The following is a 21,403-nucleotide window of genomic DNA, read 5'->3' on the forward strand; positions in this document are numbered from 1 at the left end:
TAATTTTAGCAAGTGGGATTGAGGACAAGGCGCCTAACAACTTCTCTCCTTTGTTTTGCTACATGGATTCTATTGAGGAAGCACATTGAACGTACAATGGGCAGGCTTGGTTGAGGTATGATGAACAATTCCGGCAAAGGGACATAGGGCGCTGATTGAAGGTAATGGTACCTTTGCGGTTCGGGCAGTCCTTTCTTAGGGGTGCAAGTAGCGGGAACCAAACATCAGTCTCTAGGGGAGTTAATCTGGGAGCTCATGAGTCCAAAGAAAAGGCAGGAGCATGCTGGCAGTTTAACAACGGTCAGTGCAAATATGGCACCAGTTTCAAGCAATGTATGTGTGTTCCCATTGTAACGGAACTTTGCAAGGGGTCACTAAATGCTTTAAGAAGGAAAAAGGATCTGCCGGTACTAGTCAATGTGGTGACTTCAGTGAATCATCTTGCGATGACCCCCTTCCTAAATAGGTTGTCTGATAACGTGAAGGCTGAGGTAACTTTTAGAGGTTATTCTGACGACCAGGAAACAATCTGAAAACCATCAGATCACCTTTTCGTAGAAGCTGCGGTCGTCTATGGCAGGGGTCCCCAACTCCAGTCCTCAAGGCCCACCAACATGTCATGTTTTCAGGATTTCCTTAGTCTTGCCCAGGTAATAATTGCATCACCTGTGCAATGCAAAGGAAATCCTGAAAACATGCCCTGTTGGTGGGCCTTGAGGACTGGAGTTGGGGACCCCTGGTCTATGGAATATCCTATGGTGGTTGTAGAAAAGCTAAGGAAGTCAGTGGAGTTAGGGTTCATGGGTAGCATGTTTTGTTTTTTACCAGTTAATGATGTGATTATTGTCGCATTGGCTGTAATGCCTAAAAAGAGCCGAAAAAATTTAGACTTATTCATCATCTGTCTTCCCCAAAGAGGCTCTCAGAAAATTATAGTATTGTCCCTGACTTATTCATTCGTTTGCTGTTGCCCTCCAGTCTGTTTGCTGTTATAGGCTGGGGTCATTAGCAAAAACATTTACGTTGCTACCAATGCCCCCAGAGAGCATCTGGTTGTTAGGTTGCTATTTACCCATGGTTTGCGTGATTTCTTGCTCGTTGTTTGAAACGTTCAGCACTTATTTTCAATGGGTGGTGAAAAATGTTTCCGCTTTACACCATGTTCCAAATTATTATGCAAATTACATTTTTCTCGGATTTTCCTAAATGGTCGGTGCAAATGACAGTCAGTCTAATAAATGTCACCACCTGTTAGAGTATACATCGAATTTTATTGAAGAAACCTCCCAATGATAACAGTATAATCTACAAAATGAATAAAAACTCAAAATGCACTGTTTCAAATTATTAGGCACAGTAGAATTTCTAAACATTTGATATGTTTTAAAGAACTGAAAATGCTCATTTGTGAAATTTGCAGCATTAGGAGGTCACATTCACTGAACAAAAAAGCTATTTAACTCCAAAACATCCTAACAGGCCAAGTTATATGTTAATATAGGAACCCTTCTTTAATATCACCTTCACAATTCTTGCATCCATTGAACTTGTGAGTTTTTGGAGAGTTTCTGCTTGTATTTCATTGCATGAAGTCAGAGCCTCCCAGAGCTGCTGATTTGATGTGAACTGCCTCCCACCCTCATAGATCTTGTGCTGGATGATACTCCAAGGGTTCTCTATAGGATTGAGGTCAGGGAAAGATGGTGGCCACAACATGAGTTTCTCCTTTTATGCCCATAGCAGCCAATGACTCAGAGGTATTCTTTGCAGCATGAGATGGTGCATTGTCAAGCATGAAGATGATTTTGCTCCTGAAGGCACGTTTCTGCTTTTAATACCATGGAAGAAAGATGTCAGTCAGAAACCCTATATACTTTGCAGAGGTCATTTTCACACCTTCAGGAACCTTAAGGGGCCCTACCAGCTGTGCCCCCATTATTCCAGCCCCAAAACATGACTCCTCCACCTCCTTGCTGACGTCACAGCCTTGTTGGGACATTGTGGCCTCCACCAACCATCCACTACTCCATCCATCTGGACTATCCAGGGTTGCTCAACACTCATCAGTAAACAAGAATGTTTGAAAATTAGTCTTCATGTACAGTATGTCTGGGCCCACTGCAACCGTTTCTGCTTGTGAACACTTGGTGTGATTTCTGTGGAAAAGTTTTGGCTGTCATTATACTGGTAATTGGGGTCCTGTATGTCGATACTTTGAGGTGGGCGGGAGTTGGATGTGGCTTGCAACTCTCTTAAGGTACCGTCTCACAGTGGCACTTTGATCGCTACGACGGCACGATCCGTGACGCTCCAGCGTCGCTCCATTATCGCTCCAGCGTCGTAGACTGCGGTCACACTTTGCAATGCACGGCCCTGGAGCGATAATTTCATGATGTATTTGCGATGTAGAATCAGCAGAGGAGGTGGAGAATATCGTGCACACCTTTGTTACACGATGCGATCATGCCGCCACAGCAGGACACTTGACGACGAAAGAAAGTTTCAAACGATCTGCTACGACGTACAATTCTCAGCGGGGTCCCTGATCGCAGTAGCGTGTCAGACACAGCGAGATCGTAAGTATATCGCTGGAACGTCACGGATCGTGCCGTCGTAGCGACCAAAGTGCCACTGTGAGACGGTACCCTTAGACCTAAATGTGTCTCACGACTATCTCTCAAAGCTGAATGTGACTCTCAAGAACATAAAGGTTGGGGACCACTGTCCTAGAGTCTGAAAGTGGCAGTTGACAATGAGCCCATTGTTATGTCTGCCTGAGGCCGCAAGCTCAAAAAGCTGCCTCAGACACACTTGGCACAAGTCACGCCATCTGACAGACTCCAGAGCAATCCAAGTGCTCTTTAACCACAGAATAGGGATCTGGTTTTACAATAGGACTCAGTGGAATTCTACAATAGAAAAGCTGCCGTCCAGAGGTAGGAATGGTTGCCAAGCAGGGTCAGAGCTGAGAGGTCACGTCAAGGACAAAAAAGGATCCGTAAGAATAGTCAAAAACAAGCTGTGGTCAAAACATGAATACACTAAACAAAACAGGAGCAGAAGACGCACACCTAGCTAGGGAAACACTAAGCTATATCTAGCAGCTTCCAGCAGCAAGCTGGAAGCTCTAGTAGGGCATGGTGCTCCCCAATTGGCTGAAGCAAGGAGATAATAAATTCAGCTGGAAGCATAGCCACAGATACTGCCAGACCAGACAGAACCAAAGGTCCAGCCACTCTAACCTTAGTGGCTGGATAGAGCCTGCTGTTCAAAGCTTCTGGTTCTGACATTTCTATCACCACCACTACACTGCTCAGAGAGTGAATATAGCGGCGCCTGGCGACAGAGGCAGTAGTCACTGGAGCAGGTTCTGTTGGAGATGTGACATCCATATGTACCAGCCCAGGGCCCATAGTTTTTGGTGTGCACCTCTGTTTCATTAACGGTGAGCCACAGGAAAGACTGCATGTATCTGGATCAATACCACTTTTCACAGACAGAATCAAAAACTAAAATGTAAAGACGGTTTCCTTTGCTACTGTTATAACATCTTAGTCAATGTTAGTAGCTGATTTGCTGCAAAAATAGAACCTTTTCCCACAAGAAGCATAGTAGCCAGAGGGAAGGGCCTGAGTAATCACCTATCTGTACAGTTAGCTGTCAGAAAATAATCATGTTTTCATGTAATAGAGTTTTTTTCTCCTTTGTAAAGCTCGGTCAAAAGGATTTACTGACAGGTATTGTGTCAGGCATGTAATCTAATGATAGTTCAGATAAAGTTCTTTATTCATATAGAACCTGACATATAAAAATGATTATGGACTGCAGAACATGCAATAAATATTAAAGATAAACATCCATAAAGTAACCTTGGTTTTCCTACAATCACTTTCTCATGTATGGTGCTCCTGCTGGATAACATTGAATTCACAGAATAAAGGGGCCAAGGTATTAGAAAATTATTTAAAGAAGAACTCCCATTAAAGTTTTTATCCTCTTAGTGATGGACAAACCCATGGATTTTCAGGTCCGGCGGGTTCGGCCAAACATCTGAAAAAAGTTCAGTTCGGGAACAGTATCCAAACCCGAATCAAGACCCCATACAGATGAATGCGGGGCTTGAGCATCCATTGTTTGCAAAGCTATCATCTGCATGGCAGCAAGGCAAACATGTGCTCTGATCAGTGATAAGATCATAACTGCCAGTCAAAGAGCTGCGGTTCCCACACTGTCAAATGATGCCTCTCCATTACTAACCCTTGGGTTTGATGTCAGTGGCCATAAAATAGCTGACATCAATCCTAAACCTATTACTCCACTTGTCACCACATCAAGGCAAGTGAGAAGAGCCAGGTAAAGTGCAAGAATTGGCATATGTAATAGATGAGCCTTTTCTGAGGCACTTGTGGGCTGCTATTTTTAGGATGAAGGGCCAATATCCATGTGTCTTTAACAGTCTAAGAATACCAGCCCCCAGATGTCCGCTTCAGCTTGACTGGTTGTCAAAAATGGGGGGACCCCACGTCATTTTTTAAACTGTTTAAATAATTTAAAAACTGTGTGGGAACCATCTGTTCCTGATAGCCAGCCATAATAAAGCGGACAGCTGAGGGTGGCAGCCCACAGCGGTCAGTTTTTCCTGCGCTGGTTATTATAATTATAAGAGACCCCACATATTTTTATTTATTTATAGCACACGCGGCACCTGCTCTCGGTGTTATCAGCGACTGCAGGCGTATGCTAATGAGAGTGGCACTCTCATCAGCTGACGCCTGTGACCAGTGGTAACCTTTTTACCACTGGTCACAGCTGCTGGCTCATGCTGTCATCTAACTTACTAACCGATCAGAGCCGCCATTGTTTCTCACGTTGTCACACAGATGACAGCATGGGAAACAGCTGATGTTTGGGGTGCCGAACCAAAACAGTAACCAGGACTTTCTGGAGACATTTGTCTTCGCGGTCTGAGCACGGACACTAGGTGTTTGGTACGGACCACAAGCTTTACTGTTCAGGTTCGCTCATCTCTACTCTTAATATATGCCAGTCATCCTATTATATAGCACTGTGCACTTGAAATTGCTCATTTTAAGTTTCTACCTAGTTCATTCTTCTGTTTTCTCTGTTCTATGTAAATACAGAAAGTCTCTTGTCCCTGCATTTATCATTCCCCTCTTCAACTCCTGACCCAGCTGCTCCTTCCTCCACCTGCTATTGACTTTTGCAATGACTGATGATGAGCCATACATGGAAAATGTACCTCCTGTTTCTACATAGAGCATAGGATTTAGCTAATCAGTTTGTAATCATGTCATGTCATAGATCTAATGGGAAAACAGAAAAATTTGCTGGGTAGAAGGGCAAAATCAGCAATTTTATGTTCCTGTGCCATATAACATGATGATTGCAATACATTAAAATGATTAAAAAAAATTGATAGGAGTGCTTCTTTAAACATCCACCCACTGTGCAAGATCAGTGGGTGTTGGTGATAATGAACATCCATTATTTATAAGGGCATTCCCAAAATCACATTGTGGTTTTATAACTGAAGACATCACCCCTCCGAGGGCTCTCTAACGCGTCTGTCAATTCTCTAATGTGAGAGAATAGAGCCAATTAAGCTAATGTCCCTCGAATCAAACTCTGTTGCATCAGAGAATCGTATCATTTCTCCATCGTCTCCATTCTCTGTGTCGGTAGATGTCATACTGCACTTGGATGACATCTCAGTACAGTCAGATGTTTCCATACCTCCATATACTAGTATGGGTGCTGGTGATCTGCTTATCAGCTGCACTCCATGCTGCGATTGTTTTCTCACACTTTACAGTACAAGAGTGAGAGTAGTGAGGATGGTATTTTACTCCTCTGACAACTACTGACATTTAAATGTAGGAGAATGTATGTAACTGTACTGTATTTTATTGTTATCCTCCTGTGGCTGCAGTTCCTGTTTAGTTGGGTATCACAGGGTTAACTATAGGGCCGGTTCATAACGGGTGAGGAAGAGTGGGAATCTTTGGGGTATTTGCAAAGGAAGTAAAGTCAGTTAAGAAAGAGAAGAGGAAGGAGTAAGGACATCCTCTGTTTAAGGTGATCTTCACATGGAGTGTGTGTGAGGATGAAGAGAAAAGAAGAGAGAAAGCTTATAAGAAGAACGCCATCGGTCGCAACTGGAAGTGGACTGAAGGAAAGAGGTCACTGGAAAAGTACAGCTAAAGTGTCGCAATATCTAGAAAGGTTGAAGGTCTCTAACTTGTACAGCAAGTCACCAACTGTACGACTGAAAATATTTACTGAAGACATGCCACGATATTATTACGAAGAGAAAGACATCCGCATCTCCTGCTGTTCTTCGTGCACAAGTCAAACTGTCAGTAAAGATTATTTTGGTTTTATGGACTGATGTAATTTCTTGTTTGTGGAGCTATGGGAATCGGAGCTGTGCAATGTGTGGCAGACCAGAGGAACTGGGAGATGTCAATAGCAAAAATCTATTCACACACACACTGAAAATGGACCCTGTTTTTCTTTAGTGTGCCAGGACGCAGACGATTAGTATCTCACCCGCGGCTACTGCCCTGTTACCCGTTACATTTGGTGTAGTTGGGATCATTTATGTGGGGAGAAGACCCAGGGTGCAGACGAGAGGGTGAATGATTGCAAACAGTCCAAAATGGCAGCCCGACTCAAGGACTCTAAGATGGCGACGGCTGTGTTGAAGAGAAGGAGAAACCCTGCCTATTGTGGGAGTGGACAGCGCCTGAGAGTGCAAAAGTTTGTTCAGCCCAGTGGGATGTCAGTCTGAAAAATGATGTGCACTGCAGCCATGATTCTGCCCATAGTGGGAGGTGCATACCTGAGGTGGACAGCGCAGTGTGAGGCATACCCATCAGCTGAAAAAAGGCAGGAGGTGTGGCTGAAAGTGAAGTTGCCGAAAGCAGTGTGCCATAAGAAAAAAACCGTGCAGAAGCTGAAGCTGACCTCACTCTACTATAAGGAGAGGTCAGTGATGCAGCTGAAAGCGCAACAGAGTAAATTGAAAACATGGCTACCATCCCAAGTCCTGTTACATTTAGGGTGTTCGGCAGGATCATCTATGTGGGGAGAAGACCAATGACATGAACAAGATGGTGTCTGAAGGTAGATGGTCGAAGATGGCAATGGCTGGTGAGATGGGAAGAAGAAAGATCGGCTATCATGAGAGTGGTTGGCACCTGAGCATGCAAATGTGCCCAGCCCACTGGAGTGTCGCCCCGGAAGAGGGTGTGCTCTACAGCCAAGATCCACCCCAAATGGGAAGTGCGAGCCAGAGAAGGGCGCAATTCGAAATGAAATGTGACCCAGTGGGTGGAGAATGATGAGCGCAGGAGTTGGCGTGGCCAAAGGAGAAGTTGAAGAGTATGATGCATGACACAGAGGACACGTCAGAACGTCGGCCCCGGAAAAGGTAAAACAGTGACAGGAGTCATGCAACAAAAAGAAGGCCGGTGTCATTACTCACAGCTGGGAGCAGGAGAGAAAACAGTGTCACTAGTGTAAAAAGAAGAACATCCAGAACATAATGGCGGATTGTCCAACAGTGACTTAGGACATTAGTCAATATGGAGATCAGTATGCAGTGGACAAGTACTGGCAGGCATTTGGAGTGTTGCCTGCCCTGGGGGCCTGATTACTGCGATCAAGTAGTTCCACAGATACCACCATCACCAGTTATTGTGATCAGCCTGAGGGAAGACACTCCGTGTACACCGCTTGTGGTACCGGAGAGGCCGTCACCACTCCAAGTATTACTGCAGAATATATGCAAGCCTCACATCCATCCTGTTGAGAAAGGCCAGAAGCAAGCCAGTAACTATCACATTTAGAGTTTAATCTTCTGTACAAACCCCAGATAATACATTGTGAAATCACATTGTGCTGTGACTTGTGACAAATTAGGCTCTGCTTCATCTTGGTTTATCAGCTCTGCTATATGTATGTTTATCATGACTTATAACATGAGTAGTTTTAATGTAAGGAGTGTAGTGCAGGGGGGTTGGTGCAGTGTGACAGACAGTGACCAGAGGGAAAGTTCACAGCAAATGTGTTTAAATGTCCAAACTCACACAGTGTACAGTGGATCGCCCCCACGTAAGGGCAATGGGGTACTCGGTACCGGGTCCTTCAGTTCCCTCAGCGAGGATGTCACGGTGGCCCGACCCGGACCGTGGCCCTATGAGGGGCGCCCAATAAAAGGCAGAGTTCGTAGATAACGGTAGTGTTCGTGATGCCACCTGTGGTATTCGGTCAGGGTGACCGACGCTGCTTAGGGGTCCGCTGGGGTGATGGAATGGCAGCTAGATGGTATACCTTCCCACAGGTGAAGTATATCCCCAGGGCTTCCCAGTAGTGTAGATGGTGATGGTGGTTGGTGCAAGGCGCAGTGAATAACGAAGACACAATGGGTGCAGTCTCTTTACCTTTACTGAAGGCTTCAGCATCCACAATCTAGAGTGCCGGATGACAGGGTAGGCCAAGTCCGGCCAGTCTGATGGCAATTCCAGAGTCCCCTTATCCAGGTGGAAATCAGTAGCCTTCCCCTTGCACACAGTAACGTAGTAGGTCCCTACTTGCATTAGCTACCATAAGGTCCGCACTCTTGTTATTTCTCTCTCTCTCTGTCCCCCAGATGGATAGGACATCACCCGTATGATGGTGGTGGCCTGAGGCTATTTTATAGGGACCCTAGTGTCGCCCCTCCTCTGCGTTGCCACCTTGTCTGCTTAGGTGTTCAGGTCGGACAGCCAACTTGGAATCAACTGCCCTGCCAGTCTCTGAAGTAAAGCGTAGACTCTATTACTCCCTCGGTATTCCGGCCACCGGATCTGCGCTTCAGATGGAGGCAGCCTGCTTCTAGCTGGTCTCCCACTGTTGTTTTACTCCTGTTGCTATGACTTCTGTGCTCACTCACTACGGCACACTTCCTTTTGTGTCCTTTCTTAGGAGGCTGCCGCATGGTTTGCAGGTGCAGCTCCGTGTCCTTCTTTCCTTACTGAGCCGCTGATGTTCTTTCCCTTTTTCCTCTGTCTGCCTGACAGAAATTCCCTGGGCCGAGCCCAGTCTGCTCCTCTCCATCCTCCTTCTCCTTCCAACTCCTCACTCCAACTCCTCTGCCTGACTTCCTAACCAACCCACCAGTTTTACCCATGGTGAGGAGTGGCCTAGTACATAGAACCCTTAGCTCCCCCTGGTGGACCAGCGTGTGAAGTGTGTGTGTGGTTGTGATACCTGACAGGGTGAACTCCTTTGGTGCCATCAGACGTAACATCGCTCCCCTGGTGGAAGAACGACATTACTGCAACGACCAGAACTCTAGGGCGCTGCAACAGCACACAGTATCCTCCGGATAGCAGCCGGGAAACAAGACAGTCCATAAATGCATCCGGTTGCTGAGGGCGAATGCACCACCATATCACGCTGCAGGGTGCCAGGAGTTCACTGTGCTTGGCTCTGTGTTCGCTCACACAGGCTGAGCTTTTGCAGAGCCTTCTGCTATGCTCGCTGCAAACTCCACACTGACAAACCCAACCCTCTGTTCAGGGATTTTAACAATCAACCTGTGGCCACAGACCACATGGAAAACCTGGCCGGGGGAGGAATTTGACCGCCCGGTACCTTCCTGTAGTCCGTTTAAAAAATAAAAGCCCATGTCAGGTTTTCCTAAATCTGCGTTGGACAAATAGCTTGCCCAAGACCACATTTCATTTTTATTCTGCATTGCAATCACAGCTATGCCTGTGATTGCAATGCACTCCTGTGGCCTCAATACGCTTCTGCGCTCATCCTGGGGGACACATAGCGACCTTCGCAAATAACACCGGTCACTGCCTCACACCAGATTTTTTCTCCCTATTATTAGTTATAAACTTTTACTATTACTTCAGTCTAGTATCTAATATATAACGGTGGATGCGTCCTTCTGTCCGAAGGCGGAACGGACTGCGCTTGCGCAGTGTGGTGCAGGATTCAGTGCATGCTGTGAGGGATCGACTGTGCAGTAGATGCTGGTTCACACACGGGACTTAGTTCTCTGGTTCCAACAAATATGTGTGTTTTTTTTAAACAGCCCATAAACTGTCAGGGTTACAAAGTAAGCAGCCTCTTCTAGGTAAACAAAGTTATAACAGAGCAAAACAGAAAATAACAAGTCTATATAACACATGACTCAGCCGTTTAAATGGGAGTCTTCTCCTCTGCACAGTCTGAGCAGCTCATGCAAGGCCTCCTCACCTTGCAAAACACACAGACCCAGCGAGACAGCCCCAGCTGCCTTAAATCACACCATCCAAGACCTGGACTGGAGGTAAGTGAGCAGCTGATCCCAACCCAGCTCTATCAGCTGCTCGTTAAACCTGGACCCATAATCTGGGCTCATAAAAACACCTCTCAGGTCTATATGTGCTGGAGTCTGCTTCTCCAGGTACTACTTCTACAAGTTTGGCACCTAGGGGACACATACCTCCCATCCACGACCTGTGCAGCTGCCACCTTACAGTGCACACACCACAGTATGGTGCTATTTTATGAAGATACTGTGTTTGTGAATTCGCAGACAGTGTATTCAACAAAATGGCTCATTGGGTTGTGCATGCTTTGACTCCAGAGTCATTTTATTGAAGAACTGTACTACAACATCAACATGGCTGGCGCGTGTGCCCTGGTACATTGACATTGTAGTACATTGCTTCAATAAAATGGTGTCGTAGTCAGCATTTTTCCCAGAAAATTATTGCAATTTCACATTTTTTGCTATATTTCCTTTGTGGGTATTCTAATAATACATATAAAAAAAACTGAGAACAAATAGCAAATTGGACATAATTTTACACAACCCCCACATTGGGCCAGACAAAATTTGTTGGTACTTTTCCAAAACTGTTGGTAAACAACTTCGTTTCAAGCATATGATGGTCGTCCACTCACCTGTGGCAAGCAACAGGTGTAGTCAATATAAAAATCACACCTGAAACCAGATAAAAAGGGGAGAAATTGACTCAATCTTTGCATTGCATATCTGTGTGTCACACTAACCATGGAGAACAAAGAGGAGAACGGAACTGTCTGAGGATGTGAGAACTAAAATTGTGGAACAATGTCAACAATCTCCACACATCTTGATGTACCTTTGTCCAGGTTGTGCAACATTATGAAGAAATTTACAACCCATGGAACTGTAGCTAATCTCCCTGGACGTGGAAGGCAGAGAAAAATTGATTAAAGGTTACAGCGCAAGATAGTCTGAATGGTGGATAAGCAGCCTCAAATCAAGTCTCAAAGATATTCAGGCTATCATACAGACTTAGTATGCATCAGTGTCAGAGCGAACTATCCATCGACTTTTGAATGAAATGACTCACTATGGTAGGAGAAACATAGACATAAAAAAGCTAGACTGCCGTTTGCCAAAATGTGTGTGAAGATAAGCCAAAATCCTTTAGGAAAGCATCTTGTGGACAGATGAGACCAATAGAGCTTTTTGGTAAAGTACATCATTCTACTGCTTACAGTTTTTCTTTTATTTTCTCTGTTTTTTTTTTAGTGTTGTTCTAATACAAACAAAGGAAATAAATGTGTATAACAAAACATGTGTAATTGCAATAATTTTGGGGGGAAAATACTTAATTTTCTGAATCTATTTCAAGGGTGCCAACTGCCAACACTTTGGGCCAGAGGCGTAGCTAGAGGTTCAGCTCGGGGGGGGGGTGCAAAATATCTGAGTGGGCCCCTAACCAGTAACGCTGATTACAACGCAATGTGGGCGTGTTTGCAGTGGCAGAGGCAGCTCAGGTACAGTGCCGGCATTCACTGTCCCAGGGGCAGATGCTCCTATGTCTCCCCCTTTTCACCGGTCTATAGACAGCGATATGATCTCCCTGCTCTACTGTGGAGGATAACAACATCGGTGTGTTGTGCACACCGATATAGTTAACAGTGGCAGAAGCTCCAGGTGGGCCCCTCAGACCAATGAGCCCGGGGCGAGCGCACCCTCTGCCCCCTGGTAGCTACGCTACTGCTTTCGGCCATGACTGTATATCTATTCTGACACTTCAATTCAGTATGAGTCTCTAAATCATTAGCCATCAATCCCTTAGATAACTGTATGATTGTTGTACTCCCATGTGATGTGTCCTCAGATAGTTCCAACTCGGACACACTGACTTGTAATAAGAGTCCAGGAGAAACAGTGTTGATTTTCTATGAAATCTTGTATTTAAGTACAATGCAGAAGGTGGAAAGAGTAATCCAAACAGAAGTATACATGTGCATCCAAATTGGCTACAGCAAACTGATAATGAGGTAGAAGAGAGGAGCAAAGGCTAAACATCATTAACTACAGAAGGGAAGAAGGGACAAACTTCAAAGGCCAAGGCTTCTCCCTAGCAACAACAGAATGCAATGCAAAACAGAGAACACACAAGTTCTTCCCTTCATGGGACACAACAATATCAGTCGACTATGCCCAACAACTGTCACAATTCTCGAGTTTTTTCATTTGCCATTCACTCATTTTGAGTTGGTGACTCCACTTAAAGAAGCACTTCTCCCATGAAAGTTTTTATCGTCTTAATATATTGCAATTGTCATATTATATTTCACTGTATATTGTACAAGAGTGGAGGAGAGAAGGAGGACTTGTGAGGACCTGAGATAATGCGTGGGAAGATATTGGGAAGTTAGTTCAGCGTTATACAGTATGGAGGAGACATTATGGATGGCCTTTTGCCGTTCATTGTTAGTAGTTTTAACTGAATACTTTGAAAATCTCTTCATTGGCTACTAATTTACCAAAGTGCATTTTGATGTTCAAATTTGCAAATCATTTTTATGCAGATTTTCCAACTTGAATGCTTATTGGTTGAAACAGATTAGGTGACACCACCACACTTATCAAGGTGTGCAAAATATTAATCAGATTGTATTCCTGAAGCAAAATGGGCAAAAAAGAGATTTTACTGAAAGTAAAGTAAAAAAATGTTACAAGTCTTACAGAGGGATGCAGCACTCTTGATATATTGGGGAGTGATCACAGAACCATCAAAATTTTTTGTTATAAGTGGCCAACAGTGTCGCAAAAAATGTGTTGAGAAAAAAAGACCCACATTAACTCCAAAGATTTGAGAAGAATCATGTGTGAAGCGACCAGGAACGCATTATCCTCCAATGCTGTCATATTCCAGAACCATAACTACCCAGGATAGCCCAAAAGTACAAGGTGTTCAGTGCTCAGAGACATGGCCGAGGTAAAGAAGGCCGAAACCCAACCACCACTGAACAAGGTACACAAGGTGTAATGTCAAGACTGGGCCAAGAAATATGTGCAGACAGGTTATCAAAGGTTTTATGGACCGATGAGATGAGAGTGACTCTTAGCGGACTAGATTAATGCGCCTGTGACTGGATCAGTAATGGACACTGACCACCACTTTGCCCCAGATGCCAGCAAGGTGGAGGTGGGAAACTGCTATGGGTTGGTATTATTAAACATGAGCTAGTTGAACCTTTTCAGATTGCAGATGGACTCAAAATCAACTTCTAAATAGTGATGAGCGAGTGTACTAGTTGCTTGGGTTTTCCCGAGCAGGCTCGGGTAACCTCAGAGTATTTATGACTGCTCGGAGATTTAGTTTTCATCGCTGCAGATGAACGATTTACAGCTACTAGCCAGGGTGAGTACATGTGGGGGTTGCCTGGTTGCTAGGGAATTCCCACATGTAATCACGCAAGCTAATAGCTGTAAATCATTCAGCTGCCGCAATGAAAACTAAATCTCCGAGCAGTCATAAATACTCGGAGGTCGGAGGTCAGCACTACTCCTAAACCATCTGCCAGAGTTTAGAAAATACTTTCTTCCAGCAGTGGTACAGGAAAGTCTGCATTTTTTTTTAAGAAACTATGATTTTTATGCAAGACAATGCTCCATCTCATGCATCGAAGTCTCAACTGTTTGGCTGCTTATGACTGTTCTAGAAAAGAAGACGGCTATATTGCTCACTCACTTTTTTTAAATGTCAGCAACGTATTGCTGGGGGTCGAGTTCCTGCCTCTGCACAGGGGGAATATCAAGCAATCTCCGCTGCGGTCTCCCATTCTTCTCCTGCCGCAGTGGAGCCTGCTCAGCGGAGGCGTCGGTCCCAGCGTCATGCTCAGTCTGACACTGTGTGAAGGGTTACTGCTGTCCTTCCAGCTTCTGCTATTGTAGCCAGTACTGGTCAGCAGCGAGCAGACGTCTTTGCGACTAAGTCCTACTTTTCCCCTTCTGAGCATTCCCAGGGTAAGATCTCTCATTGGAGATCAAGGGTCACATGCTCAGGAAGGTCCTGAAGCTGCTCTAGTTCTGTGGCAGTTTCCCATTGGTCCTTTTTTGGAAGATCCAGTAGTTACTGCAGCTATATAAGGTGCGCATGTCCGCATGGCCATGCGCTAGTATCTTTCTGAGTTATGTGCTTTGCGCCAATGTGGTCATGTGAGATTGTATTCAGGGACCCGGCTGCAATAAACCCCTAGAATACCGGCACCTCCGGTGAGGAGATTGTGTGTTTGAGTGTATTCAGGGACCTGTCTGAAATAAGCCTCTAGAATGCTGGCACCTCCGGTGAGGAGTTTTGTGTGCATGCATGACCACTGACTGCTCTCTGTTGGGCAGTTAGCCTGTGCTCCCGTGAAGTCTAACAGGGCGCAGTGCTTTCCTTTCACGGCTACTCTGTGAAGTAACAGAGCTAGTCTATACCGCCAAATAGTGCTACCATTTACTAGCAGCAGGTTCCCCTGCACGGTGGACCCCAGGCTGCGAATGCATAAATAATAATCTATATCTATATCTATATTTACACGGTGCGTTCCGCTAGCCCTAACACGTATTTTGTACATTTTGAGTTATTTGCTTATTATCTTCATGTTAAGGAAAATAGACAAATAATTGAGATGGGAAAATTTACATCATTCGTCTAGTTTAAAAAATAATTCTTCACACATAGATATTGAAAGACAGAACCTCACTTTTACTTTTCTTAAATCTTCAGGTTTCAGGTCTATTAGGCTATGTTCCCACTATGAGCTTTTAGTGACTTATTGATGCTGCATATTTTTGAAAAAAATGCACCATAACCTCATTGTGGGAATGTAGCCATAACCTTTTTGAAGTGACCGACAGCACTGTAGCTGTTCAATAATAAAAATATTCATAGAAAATACAAATTGCCTCATAACTGTGTGCACAGTGTAATACTTGGAACACACTTGTATCTAATTTAAAAATACATGTAATTGTACCAATACATTACATGTAGGTACAATAATTGACTATTTACAGGATAATTTGCTTTAAGTAATATGAATGATGGTTTCTAATCACTGTTGTCTTATCCTCTGGTGACAAAACTGTCTTTCTGCTCAGACACATACATGAATTCAAAATGGTTCCTAATTCTTATCTATTTTTTTATTTTGTATTTTATCTTCTGCTGTAGGCCAGACGGGGAGTGTGAACTCTTGAGACCAAAGCAGTTGTTTTTCCAGAAGCTCCAGGGTGCAAAAATATTTGGTCTGTTTTGTAGCGAAGCCATTCTGATGAACAACTGATTGCTGTAAGTCTGACTTTTGAAGCCCCCAGTGATCAGCTGCCATGAGCTACCGTCAGTCATACATTGTGGCTGTGCCAGGGGATATGCATTATTAAAGAGAGGGACATTCATATGGATGGATGGCTCTGCCAATGTCAGAGTCATAGACACATGGCAGCATTACACTCCAGGTCATAGAGAAGGATCTCCTCAACAGGGCATGGAAAGGAAGGGACTGACTTAGTAGGTCATCACCATTAGATACACTATTAGGAAGCACTGTAGATGAAAACAGAATGTTTTCATTTTGCTGCATAAAATACCCTTCCTTTGATGATCTGATATATTTGTTTTTTTACAGGTTAGTTCAGTTTGTAGTCCTTGGTGATAATTTATTAATTAATTCTGCATATATTGAGTTATCTTTTGGGGTCAGTATTACTTTGTGAATATTAACACTGGCACATTTGTCTTTTCTCACGATATTAGCACCAAATCCTTGGTACTGAGGAATATTCTGATCTCTCAACTGTAGTGACCAATGATATAAACATGGTAAGTCTGATATTCATTTAGACTTATCTTAATATCTGTCATGCATGCCTCAGATATCAAAAATGTACTAAACTCTTCTATAAAATATATCCTTTCTAAAACATGTGTAAAACATCAGTTGTACATAATTTGCCAATATCTATAAAAACACTAAATCTACATAATTCCAAATGTATTTCCAGTAAAAATGAACCTTAGATCTTTGGCGTGGTACACCTATCCTGTCTGATAGAAATATCAAGTTGTACGGTAAAGAATTTGTAAACTGATGATTTTATGACTCCACAATTTACATGTCCAGTTGCATATATACCATTAATTAAAAGTACTGGCATAAAGTTATCATATCAAACAATATGTTCTTATAACAAGTCAAAAAGCCATTTGTAATGTCAAAAGCCAATACACGTATATGGACTAGCGTAGCTTGTGTACTTTCTGGAAAGAAGCTCCTGTTTGTCCAAGATTTATTCACAGTAAGGTCACGTTCACAAGTTCAATATTTGTAAGCCAAAACCAGGAGTGGGTGAAAAATGCAGATGTGGTGATGTGTTTCTATTATACTTTTCCACTGATTGTTCCTCTCCTGATTTTGGCTTACATATACTGATGTAAAATACTGACCAAATACTGAACGTGTGAACATGGCCCAACTGGAACAATACCTCCAATGGACAAGGAGCATCATACTATATATATCTCACTAAGATGCTGTATCTCTAAGTGACTTACCGCTGTCAAAATCGTATGGATATTGTCATAAAAAGGGCACAACCACTCTCTATAGACAGTCCCTTCTGATAATCATAGAATTGGGAACATCAGTTTGGGCCAAGGGCTGAGTCAGGGACTTCGGGGATATGTTAGTCATAGTAAGAGAAAGTAAATGACGGAACCCTCATCCTGCTACCTGCAAAGGGTTAAGGCTACTTTCACACTAGCGTCGATACGGGGCTGTTGCCATGCGTCGGCCCTACGTACTGACGCATGTTGTGAAAGAAATGAACAATGGGGGCAGCGGATGCAGTTTTTCAATGCATCCACTGCCCCATTGTAATGTCCGGGGAGGAGGGGGTGGAGTTTCGGCCGCGCATGCGCGGTCGAAAATGGCGGACTCGACGCACAAAAAAAGTTACATGTAACTTTTTTGTGCCGAGGATCCGCCAAAACACAAAGCATCCGTCGCACGACGGATGCGACGTGTGGCCATACGTCACAATGCATCGCTAATGCAAGTCTATGGAGAAAAAAATGCATCCTGCGGGCACATTTGCAGGATGCGTTTTTTCTCCAAAACGACGCTTTGCGACGTACGCCAAACAACGCTATTGTGAAAGTAGCCTTACATATATTGTAGTAGAAATGCCTATATTACCCTTTTTGGCTGGAAATATTTTCTTTGTCCCACTTCAATAAGTTTGGCTGTGTGCCACTGGCTCCTCTTCATTCTGGCTGCCCTCCAAGGAGTTTCCCACCCTCTCTCCTGAAAAAAAGAAAAGTGTAGCAGTAATAATTGTCCACATTGGACACTCCTTTGGCTTGGGGAGGAGGCTTATGTGCTATGATGTAGAGGGATATACTAGTGGTAGTGTACACTATTAGAAGGGTCACCCAAGGCCAGATTGGTTTCAACTAGATAGCCAGTCAAAAAGTGTCCACCAACAGAGTAACATGGTAAATCATACACAAAAAAAATACCGGATCAGTAATTGCCCAGGTCAAAGACAGCTTTGGATGTTGGAGCTCATGAACATCCTTCGACAAGTGAGCTGTTAGAAGAACCAAGGAAAACTCAGAACCAGGAAAATGTGGCTACTTGAAGTGAATGTTCGAACTCTGGAAACAAAACATATCCTGATTTGGATATCAGCAAGCAAGGACTAGCTGATCAAAGACGATTTATCATTTGGGAAAAAATGTATTCAGTAGGGTTGAGCGACTTTTAGCTTTTTAGGGTCGAGTCGGGTTTCGCGAAACCCGACTATCTCAACAGTCGAGTCGAGTGGAATCAGCCGATTATCGCGAAAAGTCGGGGATCGACCGAAACACGAAACCCAATGCAAGTCAATGGGGGAGCATAGTCGGCAGTGAGTGGAGGCCAGGAAAACACCTACAGTGCCCATTTTAATGGCAAAAACATCCATTCTTGTTACTGAAGCTTGTCAATCTTAATTTACCTTATAATAATAGTAAGGCATTGGAAATTGGGGGTCATTTGGCTAAAGTTGTGGGGGGTAGGGCTGGTTCAAGTATTTAGTGGGCCCAGGAAATCTGGACCACGTCACGGCAGTGGAGCAGGGAGAGGTAAGTATTTAAACTTTGCAAGTGCTGTGGTCCTGAGCAAGCAGGGGGGGCCCACTCGTTGGCACTGGCACAGGGCCCCTCAAAGTACAGCGGTGTGTTTTCACGGCGGGTGCGCCTCCCACCGGCAGCGACACTTTTTGCGTACTATGAGGGGCCCTGTGCCAGTGACGTCGCCAACGAGTATTCCCCCCCACCTGATGAAGGAACCAGCACTTTCATCTGCACCTTCCTCTTTGTCCCCGTGTAAGGTGGTATGGTATGCGGGAAGGGGAACCTGACTTTCAGCAGGGTCACATTCTTGCTGTGTAGCGTGCACGGGGAATGTAGCGTTCTGGGTCAATGTACCAGAAGACTCATCTATCACTGGCTGGGCAATGGGCAGGATGAGGAGGAAACAAAGATATAGGCCCAAAGAATAAAGTGGGCTAAATGCAGTTCAAAATTGGTAACAGGCCTAACCAGGGGGCATTGCTTTGTTCAGTGGAGTACAACTGTAATGAGAGGCTGACACAGTGAGTAGGCCCAAATCAGTAAGTAGGCTAAATGCAGTTCAAAATTGGTAACAGTAGTAAACAGGTGGCACTGGTTTGCTCAGTGTAGGAGAACATCAAGGAGCGGCAGACACCGTTGGTAGGGCCAACAAAACAAGTAGGCCAAATGCAATGTTATATTAAAAACAATTTAACGAGAGCCTGAAGATAGAAGCTAGGGAAAGGCAACCTGGAGAACACCTTGGAGCGGAAGACACCGTTTGTAGAACCCAGACCCAACTTGTAGGCCTAATGCAGTGTTTCAACAACTATTTAACGAGAGCCTGAAGATTGAAGCTCAGGAAAGGCAACCAGGAGAACACCTTGGAGCGGCATACACCGTTAGTAGGCCCCAACCCAACTAGTAGCCCCACTGCAGTTGTTGCATTAAAAAACTATTTAACAAGAGCCTGAAGATTGAAGCTCAGGAAAGGCAACCTGGAGAACACCTTGGAGTGGAAGAATCAGTTTGTAGACCACAACGAAACTTGTGGCCCCAATGCAGTTTTATAATTCTGACAGGCTGAAAACCAGCCTTTTTTTTTTTAGAGGAGAACAGCTGTATTAAGTGGCGCAGACAGACACTGCTAGTAGGCCTTACACCACAAAGGTGGCTCACTGCAGGTTGAAAAAAAGGTACATGGGTACACGCCATTGGTGTGCTCAGCGGAGGACAAATGGAAGGATGGACCGCAGACAGACTTAGTAGGCGTACAATAAAGAAAGTAGGCTCTATGCACTTTTAAATAGGTTCCAGGGGTACACAGGCAGCATTGGTGTGGTCAGCGGAGGACTATTGGAAGGAGGGACCGCAGACAGAATTTGTAGTCCTAAAATAAAAAAACTTAGGCTCAATGCAGTTCGAATTATCTTGCAGGGGTACACAGACAGCATTGGTTTGTTCAGCGGAGGACGATTGGAAGGAGTGTCTGACACAGTTAGTACTCCCCAAAAATAAATAGATGTTAATGTCTCGCAAAACAACAAAACCAAAAACCAAAAGGGTGGCATACTTAGGTAGAGGGGTGGGCTCCTCTGCTGAGTTTCAGACATAGTAATTTGGCGCTAAGTATTTACTGCTGTCAATATAGGACACTGACCCTGACTATTTTAACTAGCATCATACATGTCAACAAATTGGTATTGTCAGTGCCAGGCATTGAAGGATGTCAGCGCATAGACTAAACATTGGTGGAGCTGTGAGAGATAATTTTGCAAGTGGTAGAGCACTGTTTGAGCTGTGGGGGGGGAAAACCTCTTGTGGCCGGCGGTACAGGCCCAAGGCCCCTCATGTTACAACAGTGTGTCTGACGTTGGTTGCGCGACCACCGCCAGAGACACTTTATTGTACTATGAGGGACCCAGTGGCAGTGCCGTCGGCCAAAAGCGGGCACACCCACCTCTTCAGACAAACGGCACTCTCACGGGTGCTTGCGCCAAGTGGCGAGACCACGGCCCCGTGGGGGGGAGTTAGCGCATTTAGGGAGGTGTAAACATGTCGTATGCTGGACAAGCAGCTGCTGCAGATTAAGAGATTGGAACAGTCAGTAAGACCAGTCCACAAGCAAGACCTTTTTATAGGAAAGCTAGGTGTCAGCCGGGAAAGGTGGTGCAAAATAATTCGAAATCCATGAGTGGTTCATTTTAATGAAGGTTAGATCATCAACATTTTGGGTAGCCAGACGAGTCCTTTTTTCGGTCAATATTTAACCAGCAGCACTGAATACTCTTTCTGATAGCACACTAGCTGCTGGGCAAGCAAGCTCTTGCAATGCATATTCTGCTAATTCAGGCCAGGTGTCTATTTTGGATGCCCAGTAATCAAATGGGAATGATGGTTGAGGGAGAACATCGATGAGGGATGAAAAATAGTTTGTAACCATACTGGACAAATGTTGTCTCCTGTCACTTTGAATTGATGCTGCAGTACCTGTCCTGTCTGCGGTCATTGCAAAATCACTCCACAACTTGGTCAGAAAACACCTCTGTCCAACGCCACTTCTGATTTGTGCACCTCTAACACCTCTGCCCTGTTGCCCCCTGCAGCTCGTGTGAGAACCTTCACCGGCGCTGTGTGCTGGGAATGCCTGAAGCAAACGGTCTACCAGAGTTGCTTGTTTGGTTGCTAATATTTGTTCGAGGTTCTCATGTGGCATGATATTTTGCAATTTGCCTTTATAGCGAGGATCAAGGAGGCAGGCCAACCAGTAATCGTCATCAGTCATCATTTTAATAATGCGTGGGTCCCTTTTGAGGATACGTAAGGCATAATCCGCCATGTGGGCCAAACTTCCAGTTGTCAAATCTGCGGTTGTGCTGGGTTGAGGGGCAGTTTCAGGCAAATCTACATCACTTGTCTCCCTCAAAAAACCTGAACCCGGCCTTGCAACGCCACCAGTTTCTATTGGC

The 21,403-nt window shown here is 44.6% G+C and overlaps 1 protein-coding gene across 2 annotated transcripts in view; it reads left to right on the forward strand.

Moving 5' to 3' along the window:
• The window catches only part of PPP1R1A (protein phosphatase 1 regulatory inhibitor subunit 1A), a 478,692-nt gene that overhangs the window by 157,410 nt on the left and 299,879 nt on the right, over positions 1-21,403 (forward strand). For both annotated transcript variants that reach the window (XM_069758700.1, XM_069758699.1), the window contains exons 2-3: positions 15,513-15,629; positions 16,095-16,160. In XM_069758700.1, coding sequence (XP_069614801.1) covers positions 16,158-16,160 — 3 coding nt within the window. In that variant the 5' untranslated portion in view covers positions 15,513-15,629; positions 16,095-16,157. The remainder of the gene's footprint in view (positions 1-15,512; positions 15,630-16,094; positions 16,161-21,403) is intronic.

This window comes from Ranitomeya imitator, chromosome 3, assembly GCF_032444005.1.
Source record: "Ranitomeya imitator isolate aRanImi1 chromosome 3, aRanImi1.pri, whole genome shotgun sequence".
In the NCBI taxonomy this organism is placed as follows: Eukaryota; Metazoa; Chordata; class Amphibia; order Anura; family Dendrobatidae; genus Ranitomeya; species Ranitomeya imitator.